At 30.2% G+C, this 14,589-nt stretch overlaps 1 protein-coding gene across 2 annotated transcripts; it reads left to right on the forward strand.

The window, feature by feature from the left end:
- The first annotated feature begins 5,153 nt into the window (after window positions 1-5,153).
- LOC148196665 (uncharacterized) lies at window positions 5,154-7,752 on the forward strand. Of its 2 annotated transcripts, none has more exons than XM_088093299.1 (2): window positions 5,154-5,570; window positions 7,573-7,752. In XM_088093299.1, the coding sequence occupies exons 1-2, from the start codon at window positions 5,314-5,316 to the stop codon at window positions 7,631-7,633; spliced, it is 318 nt and encodes a 105-aa protein (XP_087949425.1). In that variant the 5' UTR covers window positions 5,154-5,313; the 3' UTR covers window positions 7,634-7,752. The 2 variants fall into 2 exon arrangements, with proteins under 2 accessions (XP_087949425.1, XP_087949426.1); XM_088093300.1 differs by having other exon boundaries at window positions 5,156-5,570; window positions 7,579-7,752.
- Window positions 7,753-14,589: the final 6,837 nt, after the last annotated feature.

Genomic DNA, 14,589 nt, shown 5'->3' on the forward strand with positions numbered 1-14,589 from the left:
CACTAACAGATTTCTATCTACGCTTTGGCCTTGGCATTATACTTACTTTATCTGTTAATATTGGTTTTTCGTTAAATTTCCTTTTTAAGTATTTGGTTGAGTTAAATTTTTAAGAATCTTACCTATCCCCATCTTTGTTAGCAACAACACTCAGTAGAGCTCAACGCTGAAACACTGGAGGAGCAGGCTTCAGTATTATAGAAAGAACTGAGATTGAAAAGAAGGTAAACTCTTGATGTGAACCGCACTGTACTATAAGTGAAGTAAATTATAGTTCTTTATACTGAACTAATAGTTCAGTGCAGTTTTCCTATAATAGTCTATAGTTAACTATAAACTTTTACAGTATAGTACAACAGTTTGCTCACCCCTACATACACACTCTCTCATACTCATGGTAATGAAGTTCACGATAGAAGATCACTCAGTCATCATCACCGCCAAAGGAGACCCAAAAGAGGAATGGACCTGCTATGCTCTAAGCCTAAATGTAGAAGACAAATAAGAAGAGACACTATTTCTAATAAAAATTATGTTTTACAACCAACAAATATACAAAAGATTAATTTATAAACAATGGTTATACAAATTACATGACTTATATAAGAACTTTTCTAGCTTAACAAATATGATAATTTTATAGAATTAAAATGCATTTAGGTGTCAAATTAAATTTTTTACCTCTTTGTTCCTAAAATTAATCAATATTTATTAAGTGTTGTTCAACTTCAGATAATTACAGTGTTTTTTATTAAGCAAATATTGTATTATTAAACATGCAAATAACATATAAGAATTTAAAGCTCATTTGATGATTGATGAGTTGAAAAAGATATAAAAGAAATCTCAAAATAAAAAAAAAGATGAATATTTTAGAGAAGTTTGATATCCAATCGAAAGTAGATACAAAACCACATTCTAACATTCATAAAAAATTAATATTTTTGCTATGAAATTCACAACATACAAAATCATGTTAATAAAAGAAAAAATACAATAGAAAAATGTTAAATTGAATGAATGTGTGATGTCATAAAAAGAAAGAAAGAAAAAGATAAGAATTTCAAGAGAAAAAGGGAAAGGAGAAAATGAAACATTACAAAAGAATAAAATAAAATCTAAAATTTTAAATTCAAATATTGAGATGAAGGATAAAAATATTTATTTAATATCTTTTAGTTTAATTGGTTTTTAAGAAATTCTACAATCATTTTAATATTTTATATAAAAATATATTTAATTAGTATTTAGATTTAAAAAATTAAAATTGATATATAATCAATATTTTATATTCTATATATTTAGAAACCTTTTCTTCTCATGCTTTTTTTTTCATCTACTAAACCAAATGTTGAGAATAATTCAAATAAGTCTAAATCTTATATAGAAACATAGTTAAACATCATATAAAAAACAAAATTCATAAACTCAATGTTTCATAATTTTAGATTTTAAATTGAAAGTGACGTTAGTGTTTTACTTGTATGTATTCTCATCCTAATAAATTTCTCTAAAAATATCCACTAATAATATTAGAACCACTAACAACAACCGTGACCGATCTAAATAATGTAACAGTGCCGAGTAATGCATGATTATAGAAAGATATCCATGTTAAACAATTGTATTAGCAAAAGTTTATTCCAAACATCAACATTAGAATTTCTATTATTAATTAAAATGTTGTTTAAAGTTTTTATAAAATCAATAAATATAATTAATTTTTTCAAAAAAAATATAAGAAATATAATAATAATAATTAAAGGTTTTTTGGACTTTGAAAATCCAGAATATAACATTTGGAAAGGAACGGAAAAATACTTAGAAATTGTTGGGTAAGATTGGAAAGTAAAAGCTTACTAAGTATATATATAGCAGTAGGAAATGTTGTAGGTTCCAAATATGGGAATAAGGTGGCAGCGATGAGTGTTGATTAGAGAATAGTTGGAAATGAAGAGAAAGGTGACAAGTAATGAAGCCAACATTTAGTAGTGTTGCACAGATGGATAAAAGAGAAGAGAGCCTCACCAAATTTGAATTCTGCAATGAACCAATGGTGTGAGAGAAAAGCCCCATTGCTGAGGGAATTGCAGAAAATTTATGTCACGACAACAACCAAACACTCCATATCTCCATTTCGACTGCTTTGTCACCATTTTTTAGACAATAACTTGTAGTGCAGGCACTCCCAAAACCATGCAATTTTACGCGTTTTCGTTTCTCACACCCTTCAACCTTACATCTGTATTTGTTATGTTTCTTATTTATGTGGCTTCTTTTTCTCCATATCATTCACTCGTCTATTAAAAAGGAGTCGAATTTTCTAGATAGATATTATGTATGTGTGTGTTTTTTAATCCTTGAAATTCTATTGCTATGATAATATTTAAAACCAACAAAAATTCATACATCTGTTTTCTTTTTTAGTTTAATTTAGGTTGTTGAATTAATCTATTTTTTTTTCATTTTAATTCTTAGTCTAGAAACTTAAATAATAATAACATATATGTTCAGAAATAAATAAAAATTTGAAGTAAAATAACTGAAATTATAAAAAAATATTTTTTAAAATTTTACTTCATTTCAAATATTATTATGACAATGAGATAATCTTTAGAGACTAAATTAAATATTTACCATAAAAAACTTACGTAGACCAAACTAATGTGAGAACGACAGTGTTGATTATTTAGAAAAATACTTCATAAGAAAAATGAGTATTTTTTGTATTTTTAATTTATAATAGTTTTTTAATTAGTATTAATTCATTTTTTTATTTTCAGTTAATATATTTTATCTGACCTTATGTAAGAGCTTGATAAGACAATTAAAGTTAATGTTTTACAAACTACACTTTTAATCCTCGTTTATTTATTTATTTAGACCAGTTGAAGATGACAATTTAATTGACAAATGATTAAACATACATTTTACAAAATCAAATTACACGTGACTGTGGGTTAAAAACAGTTAAGAAGTTAGAATTTCATTGTAAAAATTTATAAAATTATCCATAAAATTATACCAACAATGATAAATTTAAATTATCAACAAATTTTATTCAGGATTTTATCGAAGAATGTATTATATTTGAAAAAAATACCAATAAATCTGTTATCAACAAATTCATTGATAAATCTATCAGTGATTATCGATGGATAAATTTTTCTGTAAATTTATCAGTAATTATTTATGGACAAAATTTGTTGATAAATTCGTTAGTAAATAAAATGACAAATTTTTTGATCCCTTTTTCTTTCTCCACGAGCCATATTATTTATTTCTTTCTCTCTCACACATGAGGTCTTTATTTTCTTTTCTCTCGCATGAGGCAGCTCCCATCTTCCGACTTCTCTCATCTTAACTTAGACCACCGCAGTTACAAGGCCCTTTAATGAAGGAGAACCATTTGGAGCAGTGCACACCATTATCTCTTCCGTCAAGCAAGCACCACATGTGACAAGAGGAGAATGCCTCTCGCTAGTGAGGTTGGAAGTTCATGGCCTCTCGCTATTGATGCATAAGCGATTTGAAGGTTTTGCATTCTATGTTTGTTCGATTTTGGGTTTTTGTGATTTAGGGTTGGTTTTTGATTTTTTTGTTTGTAGGTTGGGTTCGTCAATGGTGTGGTGATGAACGAACTAAAAGAGGTTTGTGATATGGGGGTTTGGTTACTTTGATTTGTGTGTTCTTTAGTTTCTACATTATTCGCAGGTTGCTCGTAAGGGTTGGTGGATAGTAGTGGTTGACGATGAGGCTTATGGTCTGTGGTGATTTTGTGGTTGCTTAGGCACGGACCACGGTGCGATAGTTATGATTAGAGATTTTCCTAATTTTAGGGTTTTTAAAGCAATTAGGGTATCTAGGTTGAGTTGTTGGAATTTGTTTTGTCCTAGGAATAAAGGAGGACATTGATAAAAACTGAAAAAATAGGAAAAAAGAGAGAAGAAGATGAACCAGATCGCGATATTTATTAACAGATTTTTCTGTTGGTAAATACTGACGAATTTTCTTATATTTGCTAACAGTTTCTTTTTGTATTTACTAACGCAAAAATTTGTTAATAAATATCAATAGATATAAAATTTCGTCGCTAAATATTATTAACTGCATTTTTATCGACAAATTTAAGTTTGTCAGTAATCCATTAGAAAAAAATAATTATTGATAAATCTTTTACGTTTCTAAGAATCTTGATTGTCCATCGTACCTAATTTTATTATAACATTCATAAAAATTGGATTAGAAACTTAAAATAAAAATTTGTAAAATTTTATAAAAAGTGAAATAAACCCTTAAAAGATCGTATAATATTCAAGATATGTTTATTTTAGTAGTAGTTTATTTTTAAAATGGAATCTAAAATATGTTCATAACTTGTTTGATATAATTTTTATACTAAACGATCAATTTAATCTTTAAAATTACATCAATTTAAAATCATATTCATAACTTTTTTTGAAATAGTTTTTATACTAAATGATCAATTTAATCTTTAAAGTTACATCTTAATATCATATTAGACTTCAATGATTTCCTGAAATTAGTTAAGATTTCAATTAAAAAATAATATTTGTTTTAGTTTTGTTTACTAGTTGGAGGCCTACGTCAAGAGCAATATCTAGGATTAATTTTAAGAACATAAATAAAATCTTAAATGTTTAATGAAATTTATTGAATTTTCTTTAATCTCAAAGGCTAACAAGATACTTTCCTAACATCAATTTAATAATAATAATAATCGCATTGAATTCTTTTTAGAAAAATAAAAGATCAATTTAATAATAATAATAATCGCATTGAATTCTTTTTAGAAAAAATAAAAGGTCCACATTAAGTCTTTTAAAAATGTTAAAAAAAACATAAAAACTAAAATGAATAAAAAACATAAACATAATGATGAAATTACTAATTTATCTAAATTTTATTATAGTAAACTAATTTATTTTATATTTTTTATTCTTTCATTTGTGGTGCTATCTTATTACTTCAACATTTCAATTATAAACGTAACTACTTAAAAATATTTTAAATTTAATTGTTAAATAAAATTTTAAATTTAAAGAAATCCGTTTTGTGGCATAACAACATTAAATTTTGATTAAGATAGTGATACCAGAATACACATCAATGGATAAGGACCTTAGAGTTGGTTTGGCTCCGTCTCTTATAAAGTGATAGCAGAATACACCACACCAACACAGTTTCTGGCATAACATTAAATTTCCAAAACTGCAACCATTCTATACTAATTAATCCCACTTCTACCTTAACCAAACCAAAACCTTCTTTTTCTTTCTCTGTTTTTCTTTAATGTGGTTCTTCGTTTCTTGCTTCGGCGGTGCCGCCGATCCTACCGCCTCCACCAAGTCCGTTGTCCCTCCGCCTTCCCGGACTCTCCGCCGCAAGCCCCAATGGAAACCCACCCTCGGATCAATTTCAGAGAGCACCGCGCCGCCTCACAGGGAAAGGGCCACGACGGCGGAGTCTGCCGGAGACATCAAAAAGAGTGAGAACAGCGCCACTACAAAGTCTCACCGCCGTCACTTCAGCGAGGGTAGCGATTACGGGTACTGTAAATTTAAAAGCTTGAATTTACAATGACCGCTTATTCTAGTTCTGTTGTTGACCTTTTTACGTTAATTTTTCATGTGTAGATTAAGTTTTTAGTAAGCTTAAAAAATTGGAATAAAATACTTTTTTTTTTTTTTTGCTTTTGAGAAAACTTACAAACTAAAATAAATAATTTTGGTGATGTTGTTCATCGTATTTCAAGGTTTACTTTAATATATAATATGCAATATATCTAATGAAAATTCATGAAAATAAAACTTAAAAAATTTAATTAAGAAAACAATCCTTCTTTTTTTTTCCCCCCTTTTCATTGTTTTTATTGGAAGAGAATTTTTGGGTGATTATAGTTTGATATTATGTAGTGGGGTTAGATTAGATTGGTTGTAAGTTCATAAATGGCATTGGTGGAGGCATTAATGGATTAGTGGCCCTTATCAAGAATTAATAATTAAAGTATAATCAATAAATGTTCATTCATGTCACCATTGGTCATTGCCATTGCACACTCCCAATCTTATCTTAACCATACTTTTATTACGTAAAGTTTGAAGTGGAATGTTTTCTCCCTTTCCTTCCCCAAGTTGCACCGGACCAAAGATGAATATATAAATAAAAAAGAAAAAAAAAATACTCATATGCATGGTTGAAATTTTTTCATAAAGTTAATAAAAATAATTATTGGTACACTTTTAAGATGTTATGACAATTAATATACCTATATAAATAATAGTTTATAATTGCAGAATAAACAACTAAAATTAAATTTTTGACAATTTAGCCAATTAAAATGCTATGCAATTGATTGTTTGATCAAATTTGTTATTTGTAATTGATTGTTAATGCGTGATTGGTTCAAATCTTTTGTATTTTACTTAAATAACATCTCAAATTGGAATATAATCTACAACAATATGTAATTTATTATATTATATAAAATTATATAATATAAGATTTGTATACTTGGTGAACAATTTCTTTTTATATTTCATTTTTAGTCATAGTTTAAAATTGAGTCATGATATTTAATCTTAATACTCTCAATAACACACAAAAATACAATAAAGGTAATCACTGATGCAAAAAAAAAAACACGAAATAAAGGGTAACACTAATATAAAAGAAGTAAATAAATACAAAACGAAAATTTAAAAAAAAATATTAACTGGTTGAATAATGGTAACGGTAAAATAGTAGAGAGAAAATATCATATCCATAAAAAGGTAAATACACATTTTAATTCAATGTACATGGGTTTTATTTAAAAAATATATAAAATTAACATTAAAGATTAACTCGCTAAAAAATAAGTGAGATCATAAATGATAGAGCTAATCCAATCATGCTCACCATCATGTATGCTTGCTAGAGAAACAAAAATTCATTTTGATTATATATTATCGTAGTTTAAAATTTTATATTTTGATATACTATGTCAAATTATTAGTTAAATCACATTATTTATTCAAAATGAAAATTCATTGGATTTAAATATTCACATAATTTGTGGACATCTTTCTAAATTATGAGATGAAGATTGAAAATATGTAATGATGTATACCTATTTAAATTTTTTATTTTGTTGGGTCAGTGTTAACTGTTGGTGAATGTGTATGTGTTTCGGTTGTGGAGTTGAGTTACTGGGTTCCTTCACAATTTTACTTTCTTGCCATCCGGTCTCGCTCCAAATTCTGTTGTCTTTCTCTTCTGTCTAGAAGGGAACCTACCAAAGATCCTCGATGTTAGTATGTGAACCGTTTGACAATTCAATAGAACAATAATAAATGCGTAGTAACCACTTACTTTTGACCTATATTTATAGTTTTTGCCATGGGTTTGAAATTAATGAAAAGTTAATCACGGCCTAATTTTAGTTCAATAGCTCTAATCGTTGTTTACCTTGATCATGGTCTTAATGACCCAGATAACCTATCGGCCGGTCTTCCTTGGACCGTCCGGTTCGTATGGTACAATATGTTTATTTATCTTGTTTTGATGAAGTTGCAGGCGAGCTACCGTTGGAGCAATGCTAGCATTCTCTCCTACGCCATTCATTTTCTGAAAATTACAATTCTGCTCGTAAATCAGATGTACATACATGTTCATATGTGGCTTAGAATAAACGATAAATTTGTAGTTTTATTGTGGGTGGCACTTGCGAATGAAATGGGCTTCAGCACAGTATCACCTCTACATATTCGTCTTTTTCATATTAATTCTCTTCCTCTATAAGATATCTATTAATTAGAACTGTTGAATAGGTTTAGGTTATTAACTTAAGCATAAGTATATAATAATAAAATAATAATAATTTTATTATTATGTTAAACAATTACTAGTAAATTTTTCTATGTACAACATGTTTGGTTATAACTACTGTACGTTATGGACGATTTCTAATGGTACGAGAAACCTAAAACTAATTTAAGAATGAAGTTTTTGTTTTTTATTTAAAATTTATTTTTTGAATTTTTTCTTCGTGTAAAATTACTTATTAAATTCTATCTCTTGTTTATTATTTATAGTATTAGAAATTTCATCTAATTATTAATTAAAAGACTAAACCCTAACCTAGATTTACAATTCAATTCAAACAAAAATTTCAGTCCTCATCGAAATAAATGTAAAAAAACTCATAAAATTCACTAATAAAAAAATACCAAAAACACAAAAACAACAAACGAAACACATATCTACTACCAATACAATAAAAATAATAAAACATACTAATAAAGAATGATGATAAAAATATTAGCGCACACAAGCAGCGTAAGATTCAATGAATGAAATTTATCAAAACTCTCACAATAAAATTAAAGAAAAAGGAAAGGCAAGAAGTGGAAGTAGATGAGAAGTCATAAAGAGATAAAAGAAGAAAATAAAAATAAAAGAAAATGAAAATAAAAATTGATTGTAAGAGAATAAAGATAACTAATTCCTTATTAAAATATTTTTCTTTAAAATATATATATATATATATATATATATATATAAGAGAGGCATATTAGGTGATTTTCGCTTTTGAAATAATGGCCAACACTATAAAAAAAAAAGTAGGTTTTACACTCAGATAAAATCCGTCAAAAATAGCCATATTTAGTCTATAATAAACTTTTTCAACAAATTATTGACGAATATTTTGTCGATAATACCTATGTTGGTAATTATTATTGATTGATGTTGGCCTTTGGTAATTGTCGAAGGAGAAGACTGTCGATAATTACTAAAAAAATATGCCATCAGTAATTATCGAATGAAGAGTCCGTCGGTAATGACCGAATGAAATGTTCGTCGGTAATTATCGAAGGAATTAGTTGTCGGTAATTGTCGAAGGAATAAGTCATCGGTAAGTCGTCGAAAAGGACGTGGCAACTTACAGTTCAATTTGTATATGTTAATTATCCAACTACACAATCAGACTTGCATAATATTTTTAAACACAAACCTACATAATATTTTTAAACACAGACCTGCATAATAATTTTAGACCACAATCAAAGTTGTGATAAATATGAAACCAACAATCATCCAATAGTGATGCAATAGACAATATTGAATTACACAACATATGTTCATGTTCAAGTTTAAGAACTTGTATTTCCAATGAAAAATGTTCATCTAGACCTAGAAATTATGTGTTTGTAAAACATGAGCAAGTGTAAAACCATGATTAGTTATAGAAGTAGTATGTTCAATAATAAATTAACTAATAATCTACATAGTCATCATCAGAATGATCTTGTTCTTGTTCATCATCCTACTGTTGTGAAGGTGGTTGAAGTGATATGGGCTAGATTGATTTGGATTAGACTTGTGTCACTACAGGAAACACACTAATTACCGACGGGCATTTACAGAAGGCCTTATAGCCTTCGGTAATGAATTAGTGAAATAATTTACCGAGGGCTTTTGGCCCTTGGAAATCTCCATGATGCTTTTAACTAAACATTTTGGGTTTCGTCCCCAAATTACCAAAATCTGAGAATTCCCTCTCTCCCCCGCACTGCTCCGCACTTGCCCTAAGTCAAAGATCAGAAGTTGACACGAAGCTCTGTTTGTTGGTCGCCCTAAGGCATTCTCGTGTTGTTGACGCCAAGCTCTGTTCGTTGGTGGCTAGTGTTTTGTGGTTTGTGTAGGTACAATTCGTGGTGTTTCCGACAGGGTAGTGGGTCGTACTAGTTAGCGTATGCGGTAGTGGTGGTGGGTCATTGAGGTTGGCTTGACGACAGCGTTTGGGTGAAGTGGCCTTGTTAAGTTCGTAGGGATCGTGGTTTGCAGAGGCTGGCATCGTCGACCCTTTTGCTTTCGAGGTAAGTTTTGCGTTTTAGAGTTAGGATTTCAAAATTGATCCTTGTGTTCTTACGCTCATGTTTTTGCAATAAGAAGGTTCCATCTGCGAATAAGTACCTTGTATGGGTTCATTTCCCTTGTAACTGGATCATTCTTATACTTCTCTCAAAGGGTTTTTTATGTTTCTGTTGATTTGACCTTGATTTACATAGTTCTAAGTTAAATTTGTTCGATTTAGATTAGGAAATTACGTTCCTAAATAAGATATGATTGTGGCAGGTTTGTGTTTGAGTTTTGTGATAACTGTTTAAGAACAAAATAGAAAGAGCAATTACGTTGGGTACTTAATTTTGGTAACAGTTTGGTTGGAAGCTAAAATTATATATAGGTTTCTCTATTCTATTTTTTAGAGAATAATGAGAAGTTCTCTAGTTTTCTATATCCTGTACATTCCTTTAGAAGTTGTGAGTGAGTGTGAGAAAGAGAAGGTGTGAATACATAAAAGGAAGTATTACAAGTTTTAAGGTCATAGTATGTCTTGTTTTTTGGGTATAAATTTCTTGTACCCATTTTCAGGTCAATTTGGAATGAACACTGTAACTAGATCACTCACTCAGATGACATGGTTAGTGAAAGTGTGTTGGTTGGATCAAATGGTCAAGGGATATATCTTTCATTGGATCTACAAATGTTCATTTTGCTACGATTTCAAATGCAGTCGTGCGTCAAGTCGATGCAATGGAAAATAGAAATGAAATACTATGTTCCCAAACCGAGATCCTATGTCGCACCCCAACATTACATACACAGAGGGCGACATGTATGAAATGTTGAGTGGTATGAATATTGCTTATGAAAACTTTCTCGAGCAATGTTATGATTTCTTATGTCGAAACCACACATGTACAAAAAGGTTGATGGGACTTCCAGCACACAAGAGGTGGAATAAGCTATGTAACATGATCTCGGGTGGTGATTGTTAAAATGCCTTAATTGATTAGTTGCATTACTATTATGACTTTAAGATGTACCTATTATTATTAATATTGAATAATTTGTTATGAGTTAATTTGTTGTTGATATTATTTATGGTTTAGTTGAAATAATTGTGAAATGGCCTCATCATCAACCAAAAGGTCTAGAAAAAGTCGTAAGGGAAAAGAAACTATAACTGAGGCAAAAGTTGCTACCTATGTCAGACCATCTATTGCAGAACAACTAGATCAACGTCGTTTCTCAGTCACAGCCATCAGATGGAAAACTATGCAGCTGATTTCTACACAAGGAATATTGTGCATCCACAAATTATGAATTTTTGATCATTTGCCGGTTCAGGCTTATATTTTCAACATCATCTTCTATTTCAAGGAGTGGTTGAATTTCTCACATTGCAAGGACCCTTCTATCCGGATTTGATCAAAGTTTTTTATTCAAATCTGAAGATTTCTAGAAATGGATATTTGCTTAGTGGGTCAACAAGAGAAGAATTAGATTGAAACCTGCTGATTGGTTCAATGTTGCTAATATGAAGTATGAGGGTCAAAAATTATGTTATTTAGATATCCCAGATGACTTTCCCTATGAGCGGGAGATGACATTAGCTGCTATGGTTAGACCAGAAATGCAGAGTTGTTTGAATATTAATGATAGACTTCTGCATTATGTTATTGTGCACATGTTGACTCCATGACTTGGAAATTTTGCAAAGTTATTGCAGGAGGATATCTTTATGTTATGGGTGCTTAAAAATAATATTGCTATCAATTGGCCTCATCACATCATGCAACATATGCTTAAATGCAAGGTCGGTGACACACCTCTACCATACGGTGTCCTTATCACCCAAATCATGTAATATTGTGGAGTATATGTTGATGCCGATGCCAACACTCATATTGGGACCAAACATCATTTTTCAATTAATACTTTGAAGAGGTTGAATATTGTTAGTGTAAACGGTGTTTGACAACACGACGTCGGTGATGATGACGACGAAGAACAACCACACCATCATGACAACCCTGTGCAACCTCCTCCACATCTTTAAAATACTAATATGATGACTCAAATGTAGGAGGGGGTACAAGACTTGCAACAGAGAATGCATGGTATGGAACAAATGCAGGTGCAGGTTCAGCGGTTTGAAGATAACTTGGCAAACCTATCCCTCCACATGAACCAACAATTTTCTCACCTAAATTAGAATGTGATCTTAATTCTTCATCATTTAGATGATTAAGTTGCTTACTATTCCGTAAATGTATTACACGACTTTTTTACTTATATTGACTTATGTGTTTCATAACTTACATTACCTATTTTTGAATGTTATTATGTTTGACATTAGTTTTCATACTTGTATTTATCGTTTAATTATTTGTTTCTTCAAAATTAATCAATATCACTTCCATAACAAATAAATTCATACTACTTGGTATAAAATTAATATTTTTAATTTTTTTGTGATACTTTTGATTCTGTGATACTTTCGTTTCTTTTGTTTTAATTCGTGGTCAGTGCATTTGTTAGCTATACATTCATCATATAAAGCAATGAGACATTGTCTAGCTTTGATCAAATGAGCTTAAAGCATTGACTGAAAGCTGTCCAGTTTGCAAAATCTGCATAAAAATGCATTTCTGGTTTAATATGATCCAATCTGTTTCTGTCCAGATTTCATGTTTCTCATCCTTTGTGAAATTTCTTTTAATGTTTTTAAACATGTTTCAAGGTGTAGCAACTCATACTAATAATAGAATTGCAAAATGAGTGGTTGAGTTCATCAAAATTTGGTTTCACAACATTGTCACTGTTTCATCAAAGTGTATGCACTGTGCTTAATGTTTTGGTTTGTTCTTAGGTCACTCAAACTCTGCTAGCTGATTCTCTACAGTTAGATCTAGTGTTTTAGGATATGTTAGAGTCATTGTGCTACTGTCTTCATGTGTAATTCCCCCTTAATTCTGAATTCTGGTGTAATGTTGGTGAATTTTCATGCATATTTGGCTATAACAAGTATGATTTGTTGAATCTTGCTGTGTATGTGCATATACAACGTTTGAGCAAGTTTATTTTGCCATTTTAAAGGTGTGTGCATTGTTCAAATGGTCATTTTTAAGCCTATATGCAGAATCACCTTTTAAACCATCAAAATTGTGAATTAAATGGAAGTGAACCAGTCATGTTGCATTGTGATATGTTTCTGAGTTGTGTAACAGTTTGCACATCTATAAAATCATTTTACAAAGTTGTTTGATCACTTAGTATAGTTGTTGCATCACTTCCTACAAATTTTGGGTTTAAAACCACTAATTTAGAAGTCTTTTCTAGTGCAATTTTGGTGGAATATTTCTGCATTTTTTTGCAACTGTTACTGTCATTTGATGAATCTGGTTGTTTCAATGCTTTCTTCACATTTGAGCAAGTTTGTTTTACCAATCAAAACTTGTGTGGCATTGTTCATTTGGTCAGTTTTGAACCTATATGTAAAATCACCATCTAAACCATCAATTTTGCCTAAATTTAGAAGTGGACCAATGATTTTGTTGTGCAACCTGTTTCTTTGTTGTTTAAGTGTTTGCACACCTTCAAATTGATGATATAAAGTTGTTTGAAGCATCACTTAAGCTGTTCAAACGCTTCCATACATTTTTTGGGCTTAAAAGCACCACTAAAGTGTCATTTTCTAGTACAGAATTCGATTTTGTTGTTGTTTGAAAACTTCCAATCTTTAAATTTCAATTCTTGATTGGCAAGAGCTGGTTTCATGTTTCTTAATGGAATGATATGATAAAAAAAGTATAGAACATCCATAAAAAGCAAAAGAAAACCAAGCAATCCAGTTTTGACCCCAAAAACCAAAAATCCAAAAATCTTCACTTCTTTGGGGACTTTCATCAAACAATTTGCAATTTTTATCAAACACTTTACTGCACTTCGAATTTGACTTGCGTTTTTTATTTTCTTGATTGTTTAATATGTTCTAGTGCCTTTTCTAGGTTCAGGTTCCTTTTGAGTCCCTCCTTTGATTCAATGCTCAAACTCACTTGAATTCAACTTGTTTGGCTTCCATTTATGCATTTCAATCTGTTTTGACTGAAAAAAGAAACTGGTGCAGTAACAAAATTTTGGTGTGACTGGTTTGGTTTTGTGCATTGGTGTTGTGACATTTCTTGAAGTCTCCTAGCTGCAAGAACCCTTCTCTAACAGGGTAGCATAATAGGAAGTGGAGAAATTGCTTAATTGGCTTCAAGAGTTGATCTCCAAGCTGTCTTTTTCTTCCTGATCCAACAACACTTCTTTGACCAGCACAACATCTTTTTCCAATCAGTTTGGATATGCACCAATTACATCCATTGCAGTTTCACCTTTTCACTTGTATTAGGCATAGTTTCAAGTGTTTTTCGTTCATTATATCACAGAACCTTTGAGGTTTAATTTGCTTTTTCATTTGCAACTTAAGTGTCTTGGAAAAATTCTTTTCAAGCAATTCCAAGTGCACCATTGAACATTGTAATATCTTAGTTTCCACTTCTTAGTGTGAAAGTGTGTTAAAGGGCTCAAAGTTTCACTTGCACTTTCACTTAGGACCGACCGTCTAACATTTTTCATTTACATTTGCATTCCTTCTTTAAATTTGCTTGAATGTTTTTTTATGTTTTACGTCTTCGTGATATATAGGTGCGCGTTTCATCTAGATAAACCTTCTTTAAATTGGCTTCATCACAT

Source organism: Vigna umbellata, chromosome 6 (assembly GCF_029865625.1).
Source record: "Vigna umbellata cultivar VRB3 chromosome 6, Vumbellata_1.0, whole genome shotgun sequence".
Lineage (NCBI taxonomy): Eukaryota > Viridiplantae > Streptophyta > Magnoliopsida > Fabales > Fabaceae > Vigna > Vigna umbellata.

Bases quoted from the DNA above. Each gene is read 5' to 3' on its own strand.
- LOC148196665 (XM_088093299.1), top strand. From the start codon at position 5,314: ATGTGGTTCTTCGTTTCTTGCTTCGGCGGTGCCGCCGATCCTACCGCC. The intron at 5,571-7,572 runs GTACTGTAAATT...GTTTTGATGAAG, and splicing joins AGCGAGGGTAGCGATTACGG to TTGCAGGCGAGCTACCGTTG.